At 33.4% G+C, this 26175-nt stretch overlaps 1 protein-coding gene and 1 long non-coding RNA gene across 11 annotated transcripts in view; one reads left to right on the forward strand and one right to left on the reverse strand.

The window, feature by feature from the left end:
• The window catches only part of LOC103099339 (uncharacterized), a 65055-nt gene extending 57194 nt beyond the window's left edge, over positions 1 to 7861 (forward strand). For both annotated transcript variants that reach the window (XR_008911334.1, XR_467988.2), the window contains exon 2: positions 7680 to 7861. This is a non-coding gene — a long non-coding RNA (uncharacterized LOC103099339). The remainder of the gene's footprint in view (positions 1 to 7679) is intronic.
• DEUP1 (deuterosome assembly protein 1) overlaps positions 1 to 26175 on the reverse strand; it is a 209489-nt gene that overhangs the window by 92708 nt on the left and 90606 nt on the right. For 5 of the 9 annotated variants that reach the window (XM_007495030.3, XM_007495031.3, XM_056794508.1 and 2 more), the window contains exons 9-14: positions 21879 to 22024; positions 18550 to 18655; positions 15211 to 15408; positions 13569 to 13655; positions 11052 to 11075; positions 126 to 325 (exon numbers count right to left, since the gene is read on the reverse strand). In XM_007495030.3, the coding sequence (XP_007495092.2) occupies positions 126 to 325; positions 11052 to 11075; positions 13569 to 13655; positions 15211 to 15408; positions 18550 to 18655; positions 21879 to 22024 (761 nt within the window). Of the gene's footprint in view, positions 1 to 125; positions 6788 to 11051; positions 11076 to 13153; positions 13403 to 13568; positions 13656 to 15210; positions 15409 to 18549; positions 18656 to 21878; positions 22025 to 26175 lie in introns of those variants that run through there. The other 4 variants (XM_056794511.1, XM_016433926.2, XM_016433927.2 and 1 more) reach the window with 4 other exon arrangements.

Below are 26175 nucleotides of genomic sequence, written 5' to 3' on the forward strand. Positions count from 1 at the left end.
TAAGGCTATTATTTTTAAAGTAAATAAATAAAATGTGGGAAGTCATAGTTTGAATTCTTTAAAATTAAATTTAATATTTTAGTTTATGAAAAATGTGTATTACATATTCAATTTAAAATGCATACCTATCTTCATTTTCTTTCATCTTTATTTGGGCTTGATAGGCTTGTCTTATTGTGTCCTCATATGCATTTGGATTGACCCACGGCAATTTTCCATTAGCCTGAAGTTTGGCAAGATCATTTCGGAGTCTTTCATTCTCATACTCCAATTTGTTAATAGAAGCTGTATACCTTGCATGTTCTTTGTTACAGTAATCTACATTCTGTGGAGGGAAATAAAATATTAGATGATTTTTTTATGAGTAGTACATATTTTCTGTGAAGTTAGTTAAATATGTTAGGTGATTTTACTCTTGCATACCATCTGAAAATTTCATTCCCCATTTCCCCACAGTGTATATGAATAACAGAGTACAACGGTTGCCTGTTGAATGTTCCTTTGCTATATAAATTCACATAGCATAAGAGTGATGGGCACAGAAAATCTGGTGGATAGTTAGTTGTAAAATTATGTTATCTAACTTCTACTTGGTCCTCCATGCAACAAGATAAACCTTTTGCTCCTCCCTAATTGATTCTAACCCAGCTATTCCATAGCACTCCTTCTCCTAACACTACAACCAAAACACCTCAATTTATACACTACAAAGAAAAGCAAGAACAACCATCTCAAATGAACAGGTGGCCCTTCTTGCCAAGACCAACCCTTACAATGTACTCTTGCTCTCTTCGTCTCCAATATTCTCTGCACAGTGTCCACAGAATCATCCCTTTGATCCTTTCCTCATCTATTACTTCTTTCTTTGCTCTCTACAAGCAGGTGTAAGTCTTCACCACCCCTACAAAACTCTCACTTCACCTTATTATCTGTGCAAGCCAGGGATATTGTGAGGCTCCAATGAGTTAATGGATATAAAGCATTCTGTAAAAACGATATCAGTTCTGGTGGTTGTTGCTATCATCATCATTATTATTATTCATCTGTAGTTTTCAGGTCTCTAGTCTGATGATGACTTTTCTCTGAGCTTTGTGCTACACTCTTGCTGAATTCAGGCATTGTTTTTAAAAAATAGAGATATGCTGTTAAATTTAACACCAGGCTCTCTGGGAGAGGAGGGATACTCATGCAACTTTTAAGTATAATCTTCATTAATAACATTTTTTAAAAGTCTAGATAATAAACAAACCAATAAACCAAGCCTTGATTTGTGACGATTTAGAGATGGCTCTAGCATACCCCTGTCTCAAGCTAACTTCCTGTCTTTATAAAACAAACTTCTAGAAAAAAAGTTATCTATATTTGTTACCTATGTACAGCCAACTCCCTTCTCTCACTTTTCAGTCTTTTGCAGTCTGGTTTCTGTCATCACTCAAGCTATTCTAAAGTTACCAATGATTTCTTAACTGCCAAAAAGCTGTTGGCTTTTTTTCAACCCTCATTCTTCTTGACCTTTCTGCAGCATTTGATACTGTTACCAACCTTCTGTTCTCCTCTATATTCTCTCTTCTTTGAGTTTTATTGACCCTGCTTTCTCTTGGTTTTCCTCCTATACATCTGACTTCATTTTCTATTTCCTTTCTGGTTCATCAAGCATATTTATGCCCACTAACTGTGTGTGTCCCAAAAGCTCTGTCCCGAGTCCACTTCTCTTTCTACACCCTTTCTCTAGATGACCTCATTTCCTCCCATGGATTTAACTAACCCCTCTGTGTAGACCAGTTCCAGTTCTACATATTCAGCCTCATCCTTCACATAGCCCCCCATGCTTGAAAATATCTCCTTATATTGTATCTTAGAATCCATAATTCTCCTAACTCTACTGAAGTTCCATCTTCTATAGGAAACTGCTAGAATCTCTTCCTTCCACAAATCATTTGTATCTTTTTTTCATATAGATCTATTCATGTAGATGTAAGAATGTAAATTCTTGGTGATCAAGCACTGTTAAACTTTTTGTTTTTGTATTCCTAGCAAAATACCTAGAATATAGTAGGAGCTCAATAAATATTTCTTGATCAGCTGGCTTATTAAATGTATGTTAACAGTAAATATTTAACGTATTCATATAGTTCTCAGGATTTCTAATGAGATAAGATGAATTTTAATGTTTTCATGCTGCATATTCATTAATACACATATGAAAAAATTCTCATTATGAAATGCCTGAAGTTTAATAGAATGTTGAAGTTGGAAAGAAACTTTAGAAATAATTCAATTCAATCTCCCTCATTTTCTATATATAGAAACTGAGGCCCAGGGATGTTAAGTGATTTGCCCAAGATGATGTAGTTAGCTAGAGTTGCTTTCTGGGTTCCCAGTTTAGCAACTTCTCCATTATGACACACTGCTCATTGTAGCCCTAACATCTGTTTCTATTTAATTCTAGATACCTTAACATAATGCTTAGGGACTTTCATGAGGGCTTCTATTTTAGTAGAATGTAAATAAAGAAGTCCTTTGTAGAAGCTATAGGCTCTCATAATCCTGTCTAAAGTAAAGAAATGATTCATTTAAGAAAGATTTAAAGATTGGTTTGAACAATGAGGCATGAATTTCTTCAACCCCTTTTTGTGTGAAATTTCCTAAGTATAGGTGGTGTTTAGACCATCAGTTCTCAATGTTTTTAGTCTCAGTACCTCAAGAAGTTTTTATGTGGATTAATGATATTTACCAAAATACAATTTTAATTATAATTATAATGAAAGTAGTTTTGACTTCATGGACCAGGCCCTGAAAGGATCTTGGGAATATTTTGAGAAGCACTAGTCAAGAAAATCCTTCACCTAAGTATAAACCTCGAGAACCAATTCAAAACAAAAACGTTGAGAATCTTAGATTATCACTGGTATGTGAAGGGGCTTCAGGAGCATCAATTCCAATCTCTCATTTTACAGATGAAGAACTCAGGCCTGGAAAAATTAAATGATTTGCTCAAGATCAAACAAGTAGTAGAGAGCAGAGCCAGGACTCAACTTTAATTCATCAGTTGTTAAGTACTGAATACATGTGATAGAATTAAGGTGATTAAAAACATGAAAAACAATGATCATTCCTGATCTGAACAACTATGAAATAAAATAGGAGTATATATGTAAACAAATAGCTATGAAATCAGCTAGAAATATGATTAGAGATAGTGGAGCAATACAGATGAAGTGCTAGAAGGTTTGGAAATCAAGGAGAGAACATCTAGTTTATTGGGATCCAACAGAAATAGTGATACTCAGGGAGGTCCAGTGAATGTAGAAAAATCTATTTTGATTTACACATTTGGTTTGTCTCTATGCACATCTAAGTATTGTCAATTGAGAAGCAACATCACGAAAAATGCCACTAAAATATATTCAATCTAATATTTTATATTTTTCAATTTTTTTTTATCATAGAGGCCTTAGACTCTACTATTATAATTGTAATATAATGAGTAACTTCTTGCAGGCATTCAGAAAATTCTTAATTAGTTTTCTATAGTAAATTAGCCTTGAGAGTTCTCTCTTTGAGGTGAAACTTTTCTGAAAAATGAATAATTTGGGGGAGTTCATATACTTCCATGCTTAGGAAATGGTTTTTCCAATAGAAAGGAAATTTCACTAAAAGTATTATTCCTAATTGTGAGAATCAAGATTTTAGGAGTTCAGTGATTGGTTATCTTTCATACTTGTGTTCAATACCTTGGTCTTGAACTAGTAAGAATTAAATGTTGAAGTCTTGGGACACTAGGTATAGGGATGAGTCAACTAACAAAGTACGAACAGTCAAATTATTGATAGAATGTCAAGAAGAGGAGAACCAAAGGGAAAAACAGCATACTAAAATAAGAAACAAAGGTGGGACTATAAGACTTTTCTAAATATAAAATTAATAAAATTTTATAGGAACATTGCTAAAGTGACTTAAATTCATACAGGAAATAAATGGCAGAGTTTAAATTGTCCCTTGAATCGATGAGAAAATGTAGATGATAGCAGAAGCTGGGTCAAGAGAGGTGTCAGAACAAGAGAAGGGTCAAGGAAACCTAGAAAATGCGAACATCAATTTAAACTGATTTTTTTGGCTAAGACTCAGTATGCCTTTTGTTCTTTTTTACATAGAATTTTTGTTTGCTGGATGCACTCATTTTTTATTTCTTAAAGTGGCAATGCTGTCAACTGATGGGACCAGCACAATATTTCTTACTTTTCACTTTTAAAATAGGGCAAAATTTCTTGTCACAAAATTATATTGAAAGATACGATTTGAGAATGCCTTTGCAAAAGTCTAGTAATTATACTTTCAATAAGGTGTCCACCAATATTAAATTATATAGTACCTTTTAATCTGCTGTTCAATTGCAAGAAAAAGCTTTGTCTATAATTATTTTTTTAATCTGTGGTTCTTTGACTTAGTCTTCATTATGGTAATTAAGAATGAAGATGACAGTGAATTAATGATTGTGATTACTAAAAATCAGAGTTTTTTTTCAGTATTCATAAATGGTGCTAAGCAAAACCAGAAAGGGTAAGACAGGAAATGCATGTATTGCAGAGTCTCAGAGGGATAAGGCACTTCAGAGGCTATCCAAAACAATCTATAACTGAAAAAGAATCCCCTCCACCTTTGCTTGATGGTCATCACTGAGGAGGAGCTCAGTAGCCCCTGAAGCAGTCCATTACTTTTTTGGATAGTTTCTAGTTCTGCCCTCTGGGGCCAAGCAGAACAAGTCTCATCCCTTTTCCAAATGACTGTGCTTTGAATACTTGAAGACACCTACCATGTCCCTCTAAGACTTCTCTTCTCCAGACTAAAAAACATCTCCAGTTCCTTTAACTAGTCCTCAAAAGGCCTGAACTTGAAGCCTTTGATCATTCTGGTTGCCATCCAGATTTCTGATGTGCTTCTTAAAATGTGGAACTCAGTAGCATGAACACAATGCTCTCTCTATGTTCTCATTATTCCTAGAAGCTATGGTCTCAATGCAGCCCTTCAAGATGTCATTAGCTTTTTTGACTTCCATGTCATATGTTCACTCATGTTGAACCTGCAGGTCATTCAAATCTCTAGATCTTCTGTTAAACTACTATCCAATAATACATCAAGTTAGTACTTGTAAAGTTGATTTCTTTAACCCAAGTGTAAGACTTTACATTTATCTCTATATAATTCCACTCATTTATATTTAGTCCCAGACTCTAAGCTATCAAGACCTTTGAGAATCCTAATTGTCATCCAATGTATTAGCTATTATTCCCACCCACCCCTAGCTTTTTATCATTTGTAAATCTGATAAGTACTATAGTTGTTTACATAATTTATGAATCAAAACCCTTCCAAAAGTCCTATTCTGGAGGCTCACTGTGGCATGGAAGTTATCTTGTGTTTGTGATGGCTCTACAAGTAGAACATGAGCTTTGGAAGGTTCTAGCAACTAATTATCTGCTGCTTGAGGACCAGCCTAGCCAAGTATTGAGAAGTTTCATCATTAGTAGACTGGCTGTGGCAATTCAGGAAACAAGGAAATCTTTAATCTAATTTAATTTAATTTAATTTAATTTAATTTAATTTAATTTAATGGTCTTTAATCCCCTGCAATAATGTTGACATGGAGGTGGGATGGGATAGAGAAGTTGTTAAGAATAATATAATTTTTAAGCTAAAAACGCTCATTTAGCTATTGGTACACTAAAATAGATGAGATTCTCATCTAATAACTAAGAAGTGAATTATAATACTGGGAGGTTGAATCACATTAATATTCACATTTTTGCAATAAAAGTAACCCAAATATATATGTGTATGTGTATATACACATAATTTGCAGGTAAATAGAATAATGGCTCATAGATTCTCTTTGGAGAGGCAAATAAAGAAACTACAAGTCTTAGATTTTACTCTTTGGTCAAAGGCAGCTAAAGACCTTATTTCCTAGGATACACAATCATCTCATTTTGTAGTACTCATAGTAAGCATAAGTAAAATAGACCATGATGAAAATAACAGCAGCTTATGCACCAATATCTGAGGCAGAGGATGAGGAAGCAGAGATATTCCTCAAAGAATTCATTCTAGTTCTAAAGCTATGATACTGTGATGCAATAAGCCTATATATTAAATCATACTTTAATTATTCAGTGACTTTCATGCAAAATGAGCATGGGATAGATGGCAAAAATACATTGGAAAACAGGACCCAGAACTAAGAAACAAAAGAGGACAGAAATATGCAAACTAAAAAGAAGCCTTAACCTTATAAATAAGATTTTCTTTAAGAAAGGCTTTGGTCAAGTCTTACAGATGCAAGATGCTTAGTTAAGGTCAATGGAGATCAGCTGGTGATCTTGTAATTTACAATGGGGCAGGGATATTCTCTTCAATGTGGTTGAGTCATATTGAAGTCAGATGGCCCCTTGGATATGGAATCTAGGGGATTTGTTTTTGGATCTTGCCTAATAGTTAAGTGATACTGCACAAATCACAATTTCTGTTAGCTTTCACTTCCTAATCTATAAAATGAGTATGAGTATCTTCCTCATAAAGGCCATTGTATCAAATGAAATATATGAAAAATGCTTTGAAAACCCTAAGGCTCTATGTAAATGTTAGCTTTGTTAAGAAGAGAATATAGGATGATGCTAGATAATTCAAGTATAACATCATACAAAAGAAGATTGACTATGTATTTTTAAAAATTCAGTTTTATTTTATTTTCAGTTTCAAATTCTCTTCCTCACTCTTACCCTTCCCCAACCTGTTGAGAAGGCAAGAAAAACAAAACCCGTTAAAAATATGTATAGTCATGCAAAACAAATCCCTGAATTAAACATGTCCAAAGGGGGGAGGGGGGAAGGAAGAAAATACGCCTTAGAGATCAACTATATCAGGTGATATAAACTGGGAAGGACTAGTTACAATGAAGGAGTAATTTTTCATTTGGCCATCTCTATACATAGTCTCTCAACTTGTTGGAAAAGATCAAACTTAATTTCAAATTAAAAGAATGAGGATCTGAAGATATGGAATATAATTAAAATAGCTCTGAGCTTATTTATTTAAACAAGCTATTAATGTTAATGACAGGAAAATGAATAAAAGAGAAGATACTGCCATAGACTATCACTGTTTCCTATAGAAGGTTAGCTGATGTAAAGAAAGAGCCATAATGAGGAGGCCAAGATAGCCTAAGACATTCTCAGTAAATTCCTGAGTTTTGTCCGAATAGGAGGACACAGAATCATATAGACCCAGAGCTGGAAGGCACCTTAGAGGTCATGTAATCCAGTCCTTTCATTTTACAGATGAGGCATTAAGGTCTAAAGGAATTATGTGATTTGCTCAAGGTTAAACAGGTAGGTAGGAACAGGGATAGCAGTTTAACACAGGTCTTTTGACTCCAAATCCAGTTAAATAGAAAGGCAACACTGGCTTAGAAATCGGAATTTGTTTGTAAAACCTTACAGAGAGGACTGGTGGAAGATTATGAGCAATGATGGCTCATAAAACTAAAAGAAAGTGCTATTATGAAGAATTTGCCAGAGCTTAGCATAATGCATAAGATGTATTAGTGGAAGTATATCAACAAGCAGATAAAAAATGGAAAAGTTCTTTTGATATTTCTATAACAAAATATTTTTCTTTATCAGTTACAGTGGAACTATCATATTTGGACCCTAACATTACAGTCTGAATGAAGAAGTGGAAATCACACTAAAGACTGAAAAAGAGTTGAACTTGACCACACTATTTCGAATCAAACAGCAAGCATTTATTGAGTTTTTATTAAGCACCAATCTAAGGCCAAATTAAAAGGGGAAAGAGGTCCAGACTTCAAAGAGTTTATATTCTAAAGTACTGTGGAATAAGTAAATATTATATTTAAAGGGATATACCAAATAATTAGAAAAAATCATGAATGTTGTGACTATAAAAGGTGATAAATATCAATAAAATTTAATAATATTAATAAGTAGTATTTCTATAGTGCCTTAAAGTTTACAAAGCACTTAGCATATATGTTTACCTTCTTATCAAAATAAAATATTTCAGTGAATGAGCTATGTATATATTGTCAGCATCCTTGATGAAAGCATGAGAAAAGAACAAGTCAAACTTTCCCAAATTATATTCTGTAACCAGACCATTTGATTGAAAGGTACAGAAAATGTAAAATCCCATTACTTTTTGTTTGTAGACTATTCAAAGCATTTGAGCTAGTAGAGTAAAATACAGCACTTCAGCAGGATTCCTTGTTATGTTGAGAATAAACAAGATTCTTTTATAAATAAAAAACTGAGATAACCTTGTTCTGGTTATTATGATAAATCAAGGCAGGAAACAGGGAGACATATGTTCATTGAAGGAGAATGTTCAGCACAAAATCTAAATAGAAGGTTCCCTATAATAAGACTGTTCCTGTTTGCAGATGACACTGTGATATTTGTATGAAGCCTGAAAGCACTAAAAAGTTTCTAATGATATTTATAGGTCCCTTAAGAGCTTAACCCAACAATTTACACATGAAAAACTAAATGAATGAGGGTGGTCTATTAATTAAATATGCAAGTGGGTATGTTAAGCAGCCAATTTTATATATATACACACACACATATCTACAACATACACATATACCTAATTCATATATAGGGGGTCTCAAACATTATTAGTATAATTTTAAGCATTCAATTATTAAAATTAAATTTTAATTTACTAAAGCTTAATCTTTGATAAGCTTAAACTACTATGACTTTTGGGACACCCAGTATATATGTTTATGTGTGTTTGCTTATGTATATATACATATACAAATTTTAGTATATGTGTATACAGATATGTATATGTATTTATGTATTTTAGAAATATATATAAATATAAAATCTTGGACAGACACTACAGATTGGCAAAAGCTGAATTAAGAATTATATAAGAGGAAGTGAAAAGGTTGGATTACATTTAGAAAATCATATAGCATTTTCAATGATCCCCAAGCCTCTCCCTGAAACAAAATCCATTTTTAACATAAATGTTCTTCCAATGATGTTATATGCCTGTGATTCATGCAATACTACAATCTCTGAAGAATCAAATTTGTATGTGATCCATAGGACAATGAAAAGTTCAGTGGTAGGCATAAATAGACTACAAAATATTACCTGTGATGAAGTCCCTACAAGAAGTGATATAAAAGATATCATCAAAGAGATGTATGAATGGTAAAGGGGGGGGGGGAAGATAACTGATGTCTCATTGGTATCTAATCAGATATCTAATTGTTATCTAAACTGGTATCTAAATAATTTTAAGACATTGAAAGAATATCCTCCTGCAAGTTGGATGGAACCTCACCTCCCTAGAAGATTTATGGGAGAGCATAAACAAGAGATATACAGGATGAGAAAGATGGTATAAAGTTTGATCTGTATCATGGAAAATATCTATTTCCTTGAGATTACACATGCATCAAGATTATTCTGAGAAGATCATAGACTTAGAGCTTAAAAGAGCTTTGGAGATCATTCGATTCAGTCAATAATCTTATTTTACTAATGAGTAATTTGAGACCCAAAGGGGTTGCATAACATAAACAAGGTCATACAAATAGTATTAAATATTAATTAATTAAAAAACAAACAAATTAAGTTTTAGAGATATACAAGATTCCAACTCTAGTATTCTTCCCATAATACCATGTTGCCTTTCAAAGCAATGAAGTAGACATGAAAATATATTTCGGTTTCCTTGAGAACACAATTGGTCTGTAATCAGCTATTTTATCCTTGACCTTGAATTGTTCTCTAGTTATTTATGAATATATATATATATATATATATATTTATGTGTATGTGTGTGTGTGTGAGCATACAGAAATATACACATCAGTATTTCTGAAAATTTCTTTTATAGGTCCATGGATCCTAATTTTTTTTTTTTTAGTATTTCATTACAATTTAAAAACCCCTCCAAAATGGCTTTTTGTGCAATGTGTTAGTACCAAAATAATTTTAGTCAATTAGCTGATTTCTTCAAAATGGCAAGGAAATATCTTTGTTCCAGAAATGCCAAAAAATGAACTCAAAATTTATTAATTAAGATTAACTAGGGAGACTAGTTTGAAAAAATAAATTGAATAAAATTTTAACTTTAAAGAGAAATGCAACTTTATGGGTGACATAATGCTGCCTAGCAAATGTCCATATATGACTAATTCTAATAAATAATTTATAACTATTATTATAAGCATATTTTATGTCCTGGGTTCAAATATGACCTCAGACATGTCCTAGCTGTGTGACCCTGGGCAAGTCACTTAACCCCCATTACCTAGTCCTTACCGCTCTTTTGCCTTAGACCTGAAATGTAGAAATAATTCTAAGACAGAAGGTAAAGTTTGTTTTTTCTAAAAACAAGTATACCTATATCAATTATTAGCATGTAAATGTTATATGTTTAACAGAAGTAAAGGTGCCTGAAAGCAATTTATATCCTTAAATTGTTTAGCTCTTGACATCCCTTGGCATCTTACCATATTATTAATTTGCTTAGTAAATTCTTTATTGTTAGTGCAACTGTAAACCAAGCTAGCTTCTGCTTAAATTACTGCAAACCGAATTCACAGGATCTGAGTTAATGAGCTTTTAATCTATCTTTCTTAAATAATGAAAAGTATAAATACAGAGCCAAGGATTCTGATATCATGAATTTGACTCTGTTGTCTGCCAGTGGTGGGGAAGGAAAGCCAGGAGATTCTCTTCTTGTAGTGAAATTTATGCACAATTGGGGCATGAAGTAAAACTTGATTGGTGATTCTAGCTACATCTCCAAAGGAAAAGGGGTCTGCACTTAGCTGCTAAGAGTCTAGTGCCTCACAACCCTGTGCAATGCTGCATGGTTTCCCTATGAGGGGTTTGGGTAGTTTTCATTCCTCTTCCCAAAGTGTAAATCTGCAGAGGGTCACAGACACTTGGGCAGAATAGTTTTCAAAGCTACTTAACATATATAGTTATAGAAAAATGGCCTACCTTGGAATCAGTAACGTCACTTGTCTAGAACCAGAAAAATATGACATAATTATTATCTTAATAATAGCCCACTATCACATATCTTAGATGACCTAAAAATAACTACAAAATACTTCTTTATCTCTCATTTTATAGCAGTTGAAATTTCCAACAATAATGTTTAATTATTTAGTCCTTTCTATTTAAAAATTCCAATTACTTCACAAAGAACTAAATACCAAATTCAGTATGATTTTTTTTAACACAGAAAAGAACTTAAAGAATTGTGTTCAACCATTCTCATTTAGGGATAAGAGAGAAACAAAATAGAGAACTTTTCCTTTCAAGGATTTTACAATCTAGTTGGAAAGACAAAAATATTATGAGTAATACAATATGAATAGTATAATATAAATTATAATTACATGCTAAGTTTCAAGAGATAGGAGGATATGAGACTTAATAGTTTTCCCCCAGACAAGGATAATGTCCATTAATAATTTTAATTTATGTGATCTTAAGTAACTAGTGATACCAATCAATTAAATCTATCAACAAGTGTACTTCATCATAAATTCTGTCATAGGCATGGTGGATTGATACAAAAGTATTAAGCATGGTCCCCATGATTTCTACCCTTGACGATTTTTCAAACATAATAAAGAGACAAAGATAGATAGCTGTAAAATGATAATTAGAGAAAAATACAAGACTGCATATATTTCAGCACTAAATTAAGTAGTGTAGATTCCTAGAGAAAGGAGAGATAAGTATGGGCTATATAAATACATCCTAGATTTCATGATGGAAGTTATATTCCATCTTGGTTCTAAGGAGAGTTAAGATTTAGATAGAATGGTGAAAAGATACCAAAAAAGCAAAGGCATGGAGTCAGGTACATGTACATGACATTCAGAAAACCAATCAAACTAAATCAAAGGGTCTGTGTTTCAGAATGGAGGAAAATAAGCCTAGATGTGTTGGTTGAAGTCAGGTTCCTGACACTTGAGAAAAAGACCTTCAGAGTTTGGGGATCCAGAGTTGGATCTTGATCAGAGGATTGAAATGACATGTCATACGTTTAAGAAAGATTAATTTTGTAAGCTAAATACAAGAAAGGCTCAAGAAGGAAAGAGATTATAAGTAAAGAAACCAAGTAGGGAGCTCTTGTGGCAACTCAGTTGTAAACAATAAATGTCTGAATTAGGTTGATAATATGGAGAGAAGAGCACAAATGTAATAACACCTTGTAGCTGTTTAGTTTTTCAATGCTTTCAAAGCCCTTTCCACACATTATTTCATTTGACGCTCACAATAATCATAATAGTTATGGCGAGTGGATATGATCTCCTTTTTTTACAAAATAGGAATTGAGTCTGAGAAAAGTTAAAGTGACTGTCCCAAAGTCATGTAGTTAGAACCCAGGTCTTTTGATTCGGAGCCCAATGCTCTTTCTAGCTGGAAAGGTGAGCTGGTTTAGGCTGGGAAGAAAATTAGTTCAACAAGGACTATGTTGTAATGTGGCAATGGATTTCCAATGAGAATTGGAAATTGACAAGCTGGAGATGTGAATCTAGAATTTAAGTGATAAATATTTGGAGGCATAAGACTGGAGTCATTGCCAGAGAGGTGATCAATGGAATCCATCTCTGTTCTCTAAGGAAGGAGGTAAAGAGAAAGATAAGCAGAGATTCAAGAATTAAACAGTAATAATAATTTACATTTATGTATAGTAGTGCTTTATAGTCAAAACATTGCTTTGACATATACATCTCCTCATTTGATACTCATAGCAATCCCATCGAGTAGTTGAGTCTTGGTGGAATAGTCATGGAGCAGAAGGAAGAGGAAGTCAAAAAAAGAAACAAACAAAAAAAAGAAATATTGGAGAATAGTGGAGAAGATCTGCTAGAGTAAAGTGTTATAGAAATCAAAGGTGGCAAATTCCCAAGAAGACAAGTTAAGACTGGTTGCTTTTGTTGAGATTATAGTGCAGACTTACCAAGTAGATGTACATTTCTAGTACACATCTTTGGTAGGACTTAAAATATTAACTAATAATTAATTGCTACTTATTCAGTAATGATGCATACTATAAAATATTGCAAATGAAAATTTCTCACTTTTATATCAGAGAGGCTTGCTTTATTGGGTTTCAAGATCAAGAACAAGAATTTTAGTAGATAGCAGCGGTAAATGAAATTTAAAGTTCTGAGTGGACTTCGTTGTTGTAGAAACCTTAAAGAACTCTACAGTTCTGTTCTTGGACCTTCTGGCACTTCTGGTCTGATAAACCCAGTCTTGGAAGAGAATAAGGAAGATGGAGGCAAAGAAGATTTTCCTCTCCATGACTGGAAAACATGAAACTCTAGCTTAGGGGAAAAGTGATTTCAACAGTGGTTAAGACTCAAAAATACAAGAGTATTTGCAACCTTAATCATCTCTTCAGATAACTTATAACTCTGGAGGATGTTTTCAGGCAGATACATATAATTACAATGAATAATTGCCATAAGTGTGGCACATTTAATCAATTACCAGGTATCTTCCAGGCTCCAAATCTCCCATCATTCCTTTCAGATGTGTATTTTCAGATCTGACAGCTTTATATCTCATATCTGACAACTGAAACAAGATGAATATACCTGGTATAGTTTTCTTGTTACATTTTTAACAAATTTTCCCTGTGCCCTACTTTTAGAATTTCACAGGCTTCCACTTAGCCTCCATTTCCTGATTAATTCTATAGTGAAAACCCAATATTCGCAAGAATCTTTCTATTACTTTTCTAGTCCAAACTTTCTATATCTCACCTCTCTTTTCTAACAAATGTGAATCATGAGAAAGCATGGTGATATAGTGGAAAAGACAATGGGTTTGAAAAAATGAGGACATGGGTCCAAATCCTGATTTTGTTATTTTGTGACAGGTGTGAGATAGGGCTAGTCATTCTTCCTCTCAGGTGTGAATTGAGTGTTAGCTTAAAAGTCTTATAAAGTTTCTTCCTGCTTTAATCTTATGGTCTAATAAAATTATCTTGCCCCTCATGCTCTTTATTTGACTTTTTACCAACTACATAATTCCTAACTTCAAAGTTCTTAATCAACTTTCTAGTAAAATCTAACCATATAAAATTTTAAACTATTCTTCTGACCTTTCTGGAATTATTTCCTTCTTGCTTTTTTCTAGAATTTTGTCCCTCAATTTGAATTATCTTTAATAAACTGTATTAAATTTAGGGCAATGACTATTCTAGTTACCTGCTGGATTTCCCTTAAAATATGACATGATATCTTCTGTATTGCTTTCCACAGTACTGGACTGCTTCACTAAAATCTATATCAAAGCAAATAATATGTTCTTTTTGTGTTTACAAAGAATGGTACTCTTACAGATAATTGACTATATTATTAATAACATGACCCTTCTTCATATCTCAGTTTCTTCTTTGGAATGTGTCATGTTTTCCCAATTTGCTCATACATTGACAATTATAGCATGGTGATCCTTGAGTTGCCAAATTGGGGGGGGGGGAGAAAGTAGAAAAAACAAGCTTTCATTATGTACCTCTAAACTTAAAGGCAGAAAAGGAATTGAACAGACATCAACATAAATCAATTACATTTGGTAATTTGCTAATTTGCTAAATAAAACATTAACAGTTAAATGTTGAATATTAATAGTGGAATTAAGTCATCTGATTTCTTCAGGGTCATATTGTATACTCATTGGATCTTGAATAAATCTTAACTAATTTTTGCATTTAAAATATTTTAACAAAGCAAAACAAAACAAAAAACACTCTAAAGGAGCAAGGGGAAAAAACAACCTAACAAAAATCTAATGATTAATTGGATTATTTTAAAAGTCCTAAGTTTTCATTTTAAAAAAGTGGATAGAGAAATGAAACAGTAAGTCTTTGAACATAGCCACAGGAGGTCAACAAAGGACTAATTATCAGAAAGTACTTCATATTTGTAGATTTAATTCAGTTGTTTTGTACTGATACTTTTTATGTTTCAAGATATCTTTGACTATATCTGGCATTATTTGACAAAGTTTTCATATGTGAGTAGCACTATTAAAATTAATAGTGCAAAATTAAATTTTTATTAGTTAATAATGAATTCTAATATTGATAATGGAGAATGACCTAGAGAGACCACATCACTTTGCATACCTGTTGTTTGGCTAACATTTTTTCTTTTATCTCTAATTCCATTTTTAACTGTTTTTCCAGAAGAGCAGCTTTCTTCATGACAGTTGCTATAGTGATCTCCTTCTGATGAAGCTCTTCTGTCAGGTCAGAGATTTCACTCCTCATTCTTTCATGCTCAGAACTGGGGGGCTGTTCTTCTGGATAAAGATGGTTTCTCATCTGCAGCAGATGTATTCAAGAAAAGAAAAAATACAATGTACCATATTTGTAACTAAATACATTACACTGATTTTCACATTTGCATTCCAATAAACTAGACATAAGCATATGTTAAAACAAAGAGTGTATTAATTGGAAAGAATTACCTACATTTAAAGATTATATTATAAGGGGTAGTGCATGCAATTCTCAATTATCTAGATGTTGATCTTTTGAATAAAGATTTTTCACTCTGAATTTACTTTCCTCTGGTGTCCCTAACACTCCATTTCGACCCCTCCCTTAGCAAACATAGGATATGCCAGTACTCTTTCTATTTATGTCCTGGGACACCCTACAGTCCAGTTTCTTGGCCCTCTTGGTTTCCCCCTTTATATCAGGAGATACACCAACACCACTATGGTTTTGCATTATTGGATTATATATCCCAAGTCACTTGGCCAACAATACTTTTGTCAGTACTAGTCCAACTTCAGAAAATTCTAACTACAGTCAGAGTAAAGGAAAGAATGAAGAGGCTTAAGAGAAAGCTTTTTTTTTTTTTAAACTTCTGAGAGGTAGGCTGTAGAAAGGAGGAAGGAGAACAAATATTTATTAAACTTGTACCATGTTCCAGGCACTGATAAATGCTTTAGAAAATATTATTTTGTTTTTATGAGGGGAGAAGTCCTATAAAAAGTAGCTGAGTAAAAGGTGATGAAACTGAAGAAAAATCACTTAATTAAACTTCATTACTCTCTTTAGACTCATGAAAGGTAATGACACCTCTTCTCAATAGATGATATACATGAAAAAGCAATTGAAATAAAAAAAGCTCTCCCATGGTCATTTCTTGTTGATCATCAAAGATGTAAAAAGAAATAACAGAGAAGGTAGATGACTAATTTTTTCTATCTATCTCATAGGTAAAAATATTACATTTGATTGAATTTGCCTTAGTACATTTGTATTTTAAATTAAATGTTTAAGCTATAAAATGGAATACACTTATAAAAAGTACCAAACTATTTGTATTATTCTCATAACATGGATATCTGAACGTAGCATCCTTTAGCGAAAAATAACTTTCTAAATAAGATTAATATACTTAAGCTCCAAATGACTTTAAACTTCTTTGATTAAAATGTTTATTTCAGAATGAAATAACTTGGATCAGTTGTATTTTGAGAATTGAGATTAGAAATAAAACCACATAGAAAGCTTTTATTGGTTTAACTACAAGAGAATACAAATTTACTAGTAGTTACTTCATGGAAGATAGAGCTGTTTTTATACAATCCATTTATCTTTCTTGCCTAGCACTATTATTTAGTATTCTTCAAAAGACTATAAAGGGATTTGTATCTCAAAATCTTTGCCTCAATACAAATAGTGCCATATCAATAGAATCTTATATTGTTCCAAGTTATATTTTCCTACTTAATTCCATGAAAGTAAGAATAAAGTTAACCACACCCAAATTTGCTTCATTTGCCTTTATCATATGACATTTTATGGTATAGCAGCCATATTTATTTAGCCATATTAAAATTTTTTAATTGTCACATTTTAAAAGATCAGTCAATCTCTTGACATTTAACTCTTTAGGGAATCAAAACTGTAAGTGATCCAAAGGGCAATGGAGAGATATATAGTTGATGGAAGTGGGCAGTGGCACATCACCAACAACAATTCTTTCCCAAAAATAGCATAAAAGATACTATTTTGGAAAATCATAGAATTTCAGATTTTAGGGAATCTCAGAGGCTGTCCAGTCAAACACACCTGGAAAAGTTAAATCAAATCAAATCAAGAAAGTTGAAAATCTGTCAAGTTCATAGTTCTATAGTTTGATCGATTTGACTGCTTTCAGTCTTGCAACATGTCTCTTATTATAACTCTTCAAAGACCTCCACTAAAGCTTAGCATTAATATTCACCATTTTTGTTTGTATGTCTTTGTACCATGGATGCAATGGAGTTTGGAGTTCTAAACCACAGAATTAAGAGATTAGTCCAAGACTCCCACTTTATAGGTGAAAGATGTTGTATGACTTGGAAAGGCCCCCTCAACCCAGACTGCAAGTCCTCTCCAATCTAGTATTTTGAGAGTCACTTAGGTCAAAAATGTCATTACTTTGTAGCTATCCTGGAAATGTACTTCTCTGCCTATAGTAAGGCTGGTTCTCTGATAACAGATATAATAATTTACCAAGCCCAATGCCTAAGAGCCTCTCTAGAATAGTAGAAATTGCCATAACTTGTGCTTCAGTGGCATAACCTTCAAGAAACCAATGAGGAAGCCAATGAGCAGGACTTAAGTGGAGGCCTAATTCTGATATTAGTGTTAAATCTAAGATATGGTATGATTTTTCAGTTATTTTAAAAATGCCAGGTGAAATCATAAAAGATGGCTTTTATCATGCCTAAATCTTACTACTGAAGTTCAGAGATTAAGCTATTCTAAACCCATGTAAAGTTCATCCCTGTTTTACCAATCAATCAATCAATCAATCAATCAATCAAGCATTCAAGCATTTATCAAGAGCCTGCTACATGCCAGGCAGACTACGAGGCACTAGGAATAAAAATACAGAAAAGAATCCAAGAAATCCTCTCCAAGAGTATAGCTTCAGAAGCATTCTGAGTTTGAGGGAGTGGGAGGTGTAATAATGGGTGAGACGATATTCACATGTACAAATTATACATAAGTACTGTAAATTTAAAACTACAAGGTGGTCAGGGAGGAAGGGCTTCAGCAACTGAGATTAGGAAAGGTGAGGTAGGGCTTAAGCTATACCAATCCTGAAGGAAGAGAGCAACTGAGATAAAGGCATGGAGACAGTGCCTTCCAGGTATCGAAGTTCACAGAAAAGATAAATGGAGCCAGGAGCTCTAAGAGAGGAACAGAGAGGGGGACAATTTGGCTAGATCTCAGAGTATAGGCCAGGGGAGCAACATATTCTGAGGCTAAAAAGAAAGTTAATCATTACTAGAAGGGTAATAAAGAATATTTCTCCCCCTTGAATGAAAGTACATCGCCTTTGGGTAAATGTTTTCTATCTATGTCCCATGCAGAGGGCAATGAGCCTCTTCCCCTTTCAATCCAAGGGAGATATACATCTTGATATGCCTTAAAAATTCAGCTAGTTATTTTTCATACCTTATTCAATTCCTTTTCCTGATTTGTCTGGTCAGGTGTCAAGGGGAACAGCTCTTTCCTTTTTCTTTCTGATTCTTTGATGATATGTGAAAAGGATGGCTCAATCCTTCAAATTAAAATCAAATAACAAATAAAAGTGAAACAATTTGACATAGTTATTTTATATATATTATATATATTATAAATATATATTATATTTGCTTCACAGCAGCCTACATCAATAGAATTGCAATCCAATGAATCAAAATGAGGTCAAAATGGACAAATGACTTAGATGGAAAGGGTGATTTCATAAGTAAATTAACTGAGCATGGAAAAAAATTACCTGTCAGATCTATTGATATAGGAACTTTTTATGACCAAACAGGATATAGAGAGGATCATGAGAAATTAAATAAATGGTTTTACATTCACAAAATTAATTTTTTTTCCCACACAAACAAAACTAATGAAGCCAAAATTAGCAGGGCAACAAGAAACTGGGGGGTGGGGTAATTTACAGCAAATTTCTCTTATAAAGGCCTAATTTTTGAACTATATAGAGAACTGAGCTAAATGTATAAAAATAAGAGTAATTTCTCAATTGATAAAATGGTCAAAGGATATCAACAGGCAGTTTTCAGAAAAAGAAATTAAAGCTATCAATAGTCACATGAAAAGATGCTCTAAATCAATATAGATTAGAGAGATGCAAATTAAAACAAGTCTGAAATGCCATCTCCTTCCAATCAATTGGCAAACATGACAGGAAAGGAAACTGACCAAATGTTGGAGGAGATATGGAAAAATTGGGACACTAATGCATTGTTTTTCTTTTTAAGAATTTAAGTTTAATTAATTAAGAATATTTCCCTCCTCTCCTCCCACCCCCCCTCCTATAGCTAAAGAGCAATTCCACTGGGTTTTACATATGTGTCATTGATCAAGACCTATTTCCATATTATTAATATTTGCACTAGGGTAATTGCTTAGAGTCTACATCCCCAGTCATATCCCCTCGACCCATGTGATCAAGCAGTTGTTTCTCTTCTGTGTTTCTACTCCTACAGTTCTTTCTCTGGATGTGGACAGTGTTCTTTCTCATAAATCCCTCAGAATTACCCTGGATCATTGCATTGCTGCTAGTAGAGAAGTCCATTACATTTGATTGTGCCACAGTGCATCAGTCTCTGTGTATAATGTTCTCCTGGTTCTGCTCTTTTCACTCTGCATCACACTCTGCATGCAATTGTGAATTGGTCCATTATGGAGAGCAATTTGGAACTATGCCCAAAGGGCCATAAAATTGTGCATCTTTTGATTCAGCAATACTACTTCTAGGTCTCTATCTCAGAGAAGTCAAAGAAAAGGGAACAGAAACTATATTTATAGCAGCTCTTTTTGTGGTGGCAAAGAATTGGAAACTGAAAGGGTTACCATCAATTAGAGAATGGCAGAACATGTTGTGATATATGATTGTGATGAAATATAATTGTGCTATTAGAATGAAAAGCAGGATGATTTCAGAAAAACCTGGAAAGCTTATATAAACCAATACAAAGTAAAGTGAGCAGAACTAAGAAAACATTGTACACAGCAACAAGAATATTTTAACAATGATAAACTGTGAGACTTTACTCTGACCAATGTAATGATGCAAAACAATTTCAAAGGACCCATGATAAAAAATGTCATCTACTTTCAGACAGAGATAGAACTAATGATCTCTGAATTAAGAATGAAGCACATTTTTTCATCTTATTTTTTTCGGGGGCTTTTGAGTGTGTGCTCTTTTGCAACTTAGCTAATATAGAAAAATATTTTGCATTACTTCACATGTATAATTTATATATTATATTACTTGCTTTCTAAAGGGGTGGGGAAGGGGCAGCAAGAGGGAGGGATAAAATTTAAAATTTAATATTTTTAAAAATATTTAAAAATTTTAAATGTAATTAAAATATTTAATGAAACAAAAAAGTATATTAAAAAAAGAAAACAGACCCCAAAGGACTAATTAACCTGCCCAAGGTCACACAAATAGAACAAAAATTTGAAGCCAGTCTTCTGATTATTGAACAATTAATTGACAAGCATTTATTAAGCATTTGGTACATACCAGGCATCATGCTAAGTACATCTAAATGAAACACATTTTTATACAAAGAGTTCATTTTAAATGTGAAAGCAACTGATCTTCATAGTTTTTAATAGGGTGAAAATATAAATATGTCCTCAAATGTTTTTATGAATGACAAATATAAAATGAACTTTTAAAATGGAAATTAGCAATGTCAAGGATATATCACTAACATTTTGAAATAAATGTCATGCTTTTCCAAAAATATGCACCTGCTACCATGGTTAGAAATGATACCAGACTGGATGAGCCATGTTCTATACATGGCACATGAAATAAATGTTAGTTGCTTGATAAATAAATTACTATCCTATAACTTGCTGCAAAGACTGAATGACTAGTAGATTGTTACTACAGGACATCATTTTAGGGGTCCTATTTTGCCATTTAATATTGAGTATGCCTTAGGGTTTATTCAAGGAGCTGCAGTGTCAGTTCATCCATGCTTCAAAGCTATAAGCAAAGTTGACTTTTATACTATTCTTCTTATATTATGTATATTCTAATTACTACCTTTACAATATAATGCTGAATTTTCAGTAAAAAATACCACTTTACCATATAACTGTTGGATTTTTAAAAGCCTGGTTTTGATCCAGGGTTAATGCTTTAAATCTGAGAAAAGGAGTTAATAAGAATCAACATATCAGAGAAATGTTAAAAGATTTTACTATCTTTAAAAGTCCAAATTCCTTTGTGGCAACCTGGTGAATAGATATAATTGTATGATTCTAAAAAAGGGGAAGAAATCTGTCCTAACAATAGCTTTCAGTGGCAGTGGCAAGGTAATGGATACATATGGAGGCTAAAATCAAAATAGCATTTATTTGTTATTATAAAGGAAGTAGAAATTAAATATTTTAAAATTTCTCCAATTTATTCAACTAGCATACAAAGTCAGATACCTATACCACAACTTCTGTGAAAGTCCCAAAGAAAAAAGACACTGAAATAACTTCTGAATATGAAATGGGTAGCCACAAGTTATTCTAATATCTAATGTGTTTATCCAATATTTTTACAAAGACTGAAGATTAAATAACTAGCTGTTAAATATAATTTTAAAAGTCTGACAATATGGTAATCTCTGTAAGCATATAAATTAAGAATAGATATATTTTTTTATTCTTGCATCAAATAAATTCCGAGACATGCAAATATGAGTTTAATGATTTCTTCTAAAAGTAAACATTGAATACAAAGAACATACCTTTTTTGATTATCTTGAAAATTTTGGTACTCTCCTATTTTCAATAATTCTCTATGCAACTGTAATCGTTCCATTTCTATAATTCTCAAGAGATCATCACGGGACTGTAATTCATTTTTCACTTCTGAAAGTCCTGCTTCCATGGTCTAAACAGAAAATCAAAATGACTTAATGTAATATTAAGAATTCATGATTTCATGGGCTGCAGTAAAATAATTTTATATTTCATAAGCTAGTATTTTTAAAAAAGAACTAATGCTAAGCATTTTTGTTAAATAAGAGCAAAGTTTTAAGTCAAAAAGTCACAGAATTTTAGAACCATAAAAAAATCTTTAAAATCTCATAGGCTAATAATTCCATTTTAAAGATGATGAAATTGTGGGCCAGCACATTTAAATTACTTGCCCTCAGTCACACATTTCTTAATGACTGAACTGGTTCTAAAAAATAAGTCTCTGGATTTCTCATTCAATAATATTTAGGCCAAATCATTTTGTCCATTCTCCGTCAATATTCATGACATAAAATGGAAAAAAGTCTCTTTGTTAATAAAGAAAATCTTTTAAGGAATACTGTTAGACAATTGCCTATCAACTATCATAGTCTCCTACCCTAGAAAAAGGACTTAATATGTTTGGTGAATCAAATTTAATTGAACTGAGTATGTAGAAAGGGAAGTTGTTAATAAGAGTCACTTTGTCTCCATCAAAAACCGATCATGCCAAACACCTCATTTCCTTTTTCTTTCAGGGCTCCTAAACTGATAAATGAGGAAAATGTCATAGACATTCTATACACCTGGGTTTCATCAATGAATTTAGTGAAAACTTTTAAAACAACCTTTTTATTTTTTTTTTTTACAAGACAGGGAAGATTTGGAGTGGATGATAATTTAGTTAGTTGCATTTGGTATTGTTTGAATGACCAGACCCAAATAGCTGTGTCACAATGAAGCAAGTCACTTCTTAGAGCCTCAGTTTCCACAAGTACATGTAAATTGATGATAATAGCTGTAACAGCCCACACCTGTGTATACACAAGGGAAATTATCCATAAGGATTGTCTTAGGGAAGCCCATGCTCCGTCCCACGCATGGCAAGAAAAACATTGACCTTTGATCCCAGCATCTTTAAGAGTTAGGCTCGAACTCAGGTTTCTTTGTGCTCACCTGGCTGAGACAAACCGCGTGCTTACCATGTTGTAATTTACAATTGAACCAATGGCAACCCACTGTGTATTCATCAATATGTATTATGTACATTTGCATCTCAATGACAATAAATAGGAACGACCACAGAAAGCCAGCCCTTACCTTATCTTCCTCTCTCTCTATCACTCTTTCTCTCTCTGAAAGACCTTTCCTTCTTAATCTCTTATCCTCTAGTGGTTCGTGCTTAGAGTTCCAGCTCTAAGGAACCAGGGATTTCTTTCTTAATCGCCTATCTTCAAGCCGGACTGGTCCATACTTACAGCCCTGGCTGTAAGGGACCATGGCTTTTCTCTCAGCTAGTCTCAATGTTCATTGCTTACTCCCCTATGTTGATTCAAAGTTACTTAACTGTTTCATGTCCTTGTGAAAGCTAAGTAGCTGAGCTTATTCTGTGGAGCTCGATTGTTTAATTATTACATGGGTGTCTGCCTCCTTACTTATCCATCTCCTTGGCTCCAGTCCTTCCCCCAAGGTCAACCTTCTATCTTTTCTTTCTCGGGAGGGCTGCAGGCCAGTCCCCCCCACAAACACACACTAGTTATAATCCTTATCAACCAATCAAGATGCACTTAATAAGCACCTGCTTTTTAAGCCCTATTCTGGGGACCTGGGAATACAATCTAATGGAGGATACAACATGCATGCATGCATGCACACACACACAGAGATATGTTTAAAAAAGAATATAGTCTAAATACAAATGGTTAGAGAGGAAGAACATTTGAAGTTTGGTAACCTGCAGAAGATAGTACTTTTGCTGCATCATTAAGGAAGAGGTTTTTGAGAGGTAGGGGTGAGGAATTCATTCTAGGCTTGAGGGATAATAAGCTTGTGCAGAAGTATGGATATAGGGAAGGGAGTGGTAGGTTCTCAACAGAAAGAAAGGCAGTTTGGTTAGATCAAAAAGTAGATGAAAAAAATGTAGAATTAAGGCAGGAAAGAGAGTTTGAGACTTGAATCATGAAGAGCTTGAAAAATTCAGTAGAGTGATTGATGCTTTATCTAAAGGCAATAATAGGAAGCCACTACAGGTGATTGAATAGGGCAGTGACATGGAGATCTGTGCTTGAAGAAAATCACTTTGGCTGGCAGCAGAGGATTGGGGATGGAGTGGGGGAAGATTTGAGGTGACGAGGTCAAATAGGAGGCTACTGCAATAATACAGGCAATAGGTAAGGGAGGACTTAACTAAAGTGCTATCTACATTAGTAGAGGGAAAGGATCCCTTAATTATAGAAAAGTCAAGATAAACAGTTATTTATCTAATATGTGTGTTAAGGTCAGAGTGAAGAGTTAATGAAGTTGATGATGTTGTGAAGAAGATGAAGTTGTGAACCTAGGACACCAAAAGAATAGTAGTGCCCACAGCAGAAATAGAAAAGTTTTACATCCCAAAACAAACCCAGGAATTATATGAATACATTACAAAAACTTTGCACACAAAGTTAGATCTAAACACTTGGAAAAACATTAATTGCTCATGGATTAGCTGAACCAATATAATAAAAATGACAATTTGACCTAAAGTAATGTACTTATTCAGTGTCCTAACATCCAAACTACCCAAATTTTATTTCCTAGAGCTAGAAAAAAATAATAAAATTTATCTGTAAGAACAAAAGGTCAAGAATATCAAAAGAAATAATGGAAGAAAAATGTGGAGGTGCTCTAACCCTACCAGATCTCAAATTGTATTATAAAGTGGTATTCATCAAAACAATCTGGTCCAGGCTAAGAAGCAGAGTAGTGCAGTTGGCTAACCTTGTCCAAGTTTGAGTGCCCAGAGGGCAAATTCAAACTGTGAGCCCCCAAATTACCAGGAAGAGATGAGGAAATACTTGCTTTGGGTGGCTGGACAGAGGGATGGGACATGCAAAAAAAAAATGTCCTCGGTGCGGGGGGGGGGGGGGAGGTGCTGGAAAGAGGAGGAATGGGTAGCTTCCAGAGTGCCTGCTCTGGACACCTGCCATGTCTTCACCAATGCTGGAGCAGTGGATCAGTGGAATAGATTATATATGCAATACACAGTAGCAAATGATCATAGTAAACCCAAAGATCCAAGCTTTGGGGAAAAGAATTAACTGACAAAAAAACTGCTGAGAAAACTTGAAAAAAATATGAACACCATCTGACTCTGTATGCCAAGATAAAATTAAAAAAAGAAAAGACATGATGTAGACAACAGGAGATATCATAAGCACATTTAGGGAGCGTGGAATAGTTTGCCTATCAGATATGAAAAAAGGAAGAATTTATGACTAGACAAGAGCTAGAGAGCATTGAAGGATATAAGATGGATAATTTTGATTACATTAAATTAAAAAGGTTTTGCAAAAACAGAATAATTGCAGCCAAAATTAGAAAGAAAACAAAAATTTGGAAAAATAATTTTTGCCATGTCTCTTGACAAAGGCCTCATTTCTCAGATGTATAGAGAATGAAGTCAAATTGATAACAACACAAGTCATTTCCCACAGATAAATGGCCAAAGGATATGAATGGGCATTTTTCAGAAGAAAAAATGAAAAACTATTGATGCTCATATGAAAAAATTCTCCAAATCTCTATAGATTAGATAAATTAAAATTAAAACAACTCTGAGATCACAAGTATTGGTTCATGTGAAAGAAAAGATAAATGTTGGAAGGGATGTGGGAAAATTGGGACACTAAGGTTCTGTTGGTGGGATTGAGAACTTATCCAACCATTCTGAAGAGCAAATTGGAACCATGCTCAAAGGACTATATAAAACTCTACATATCCTTTGATCCAACAGTACACCACTAACTATATCTATATCCCAAAGAGATTTAAAAATAGAACCATTTGTACAAAATCATTTATAGCAGCTCTTTTTATGTGGGCAAAGAATTGGAAATTGAAAGTATGCCCATCTATTAGGGAATGACTGAAAAAATGGTGGTATAAGATTGTGATGGAATACTATTGTATTTAGAAATGATGAACAGGATAATTTTAGAAAAACCTGGAAAGATTTATTTGAAATGATACAAAGTGAAGGAGGATACAATGTCACAAAACCGAAAGAGGGGAGAGAATCCAGTCGGGTGGTCAGCAGTGTCAAAT

The sequence above is a fragment of the Monodelphis domestica genome, chromosome 4 (assembly GCF_027887165.1).
Source record: "Monodelphis domestica isolate mMonDom1 chromosome 4, mMonDom1.pri, whole genome shotgun sequence".
NCBI classification, from domain to species: Eukaryota; Metazoa; Chordata; class Mammalia; order Didelphimorphia; family Didelphidae; genus Monodelphis; species Monodelphis domestica.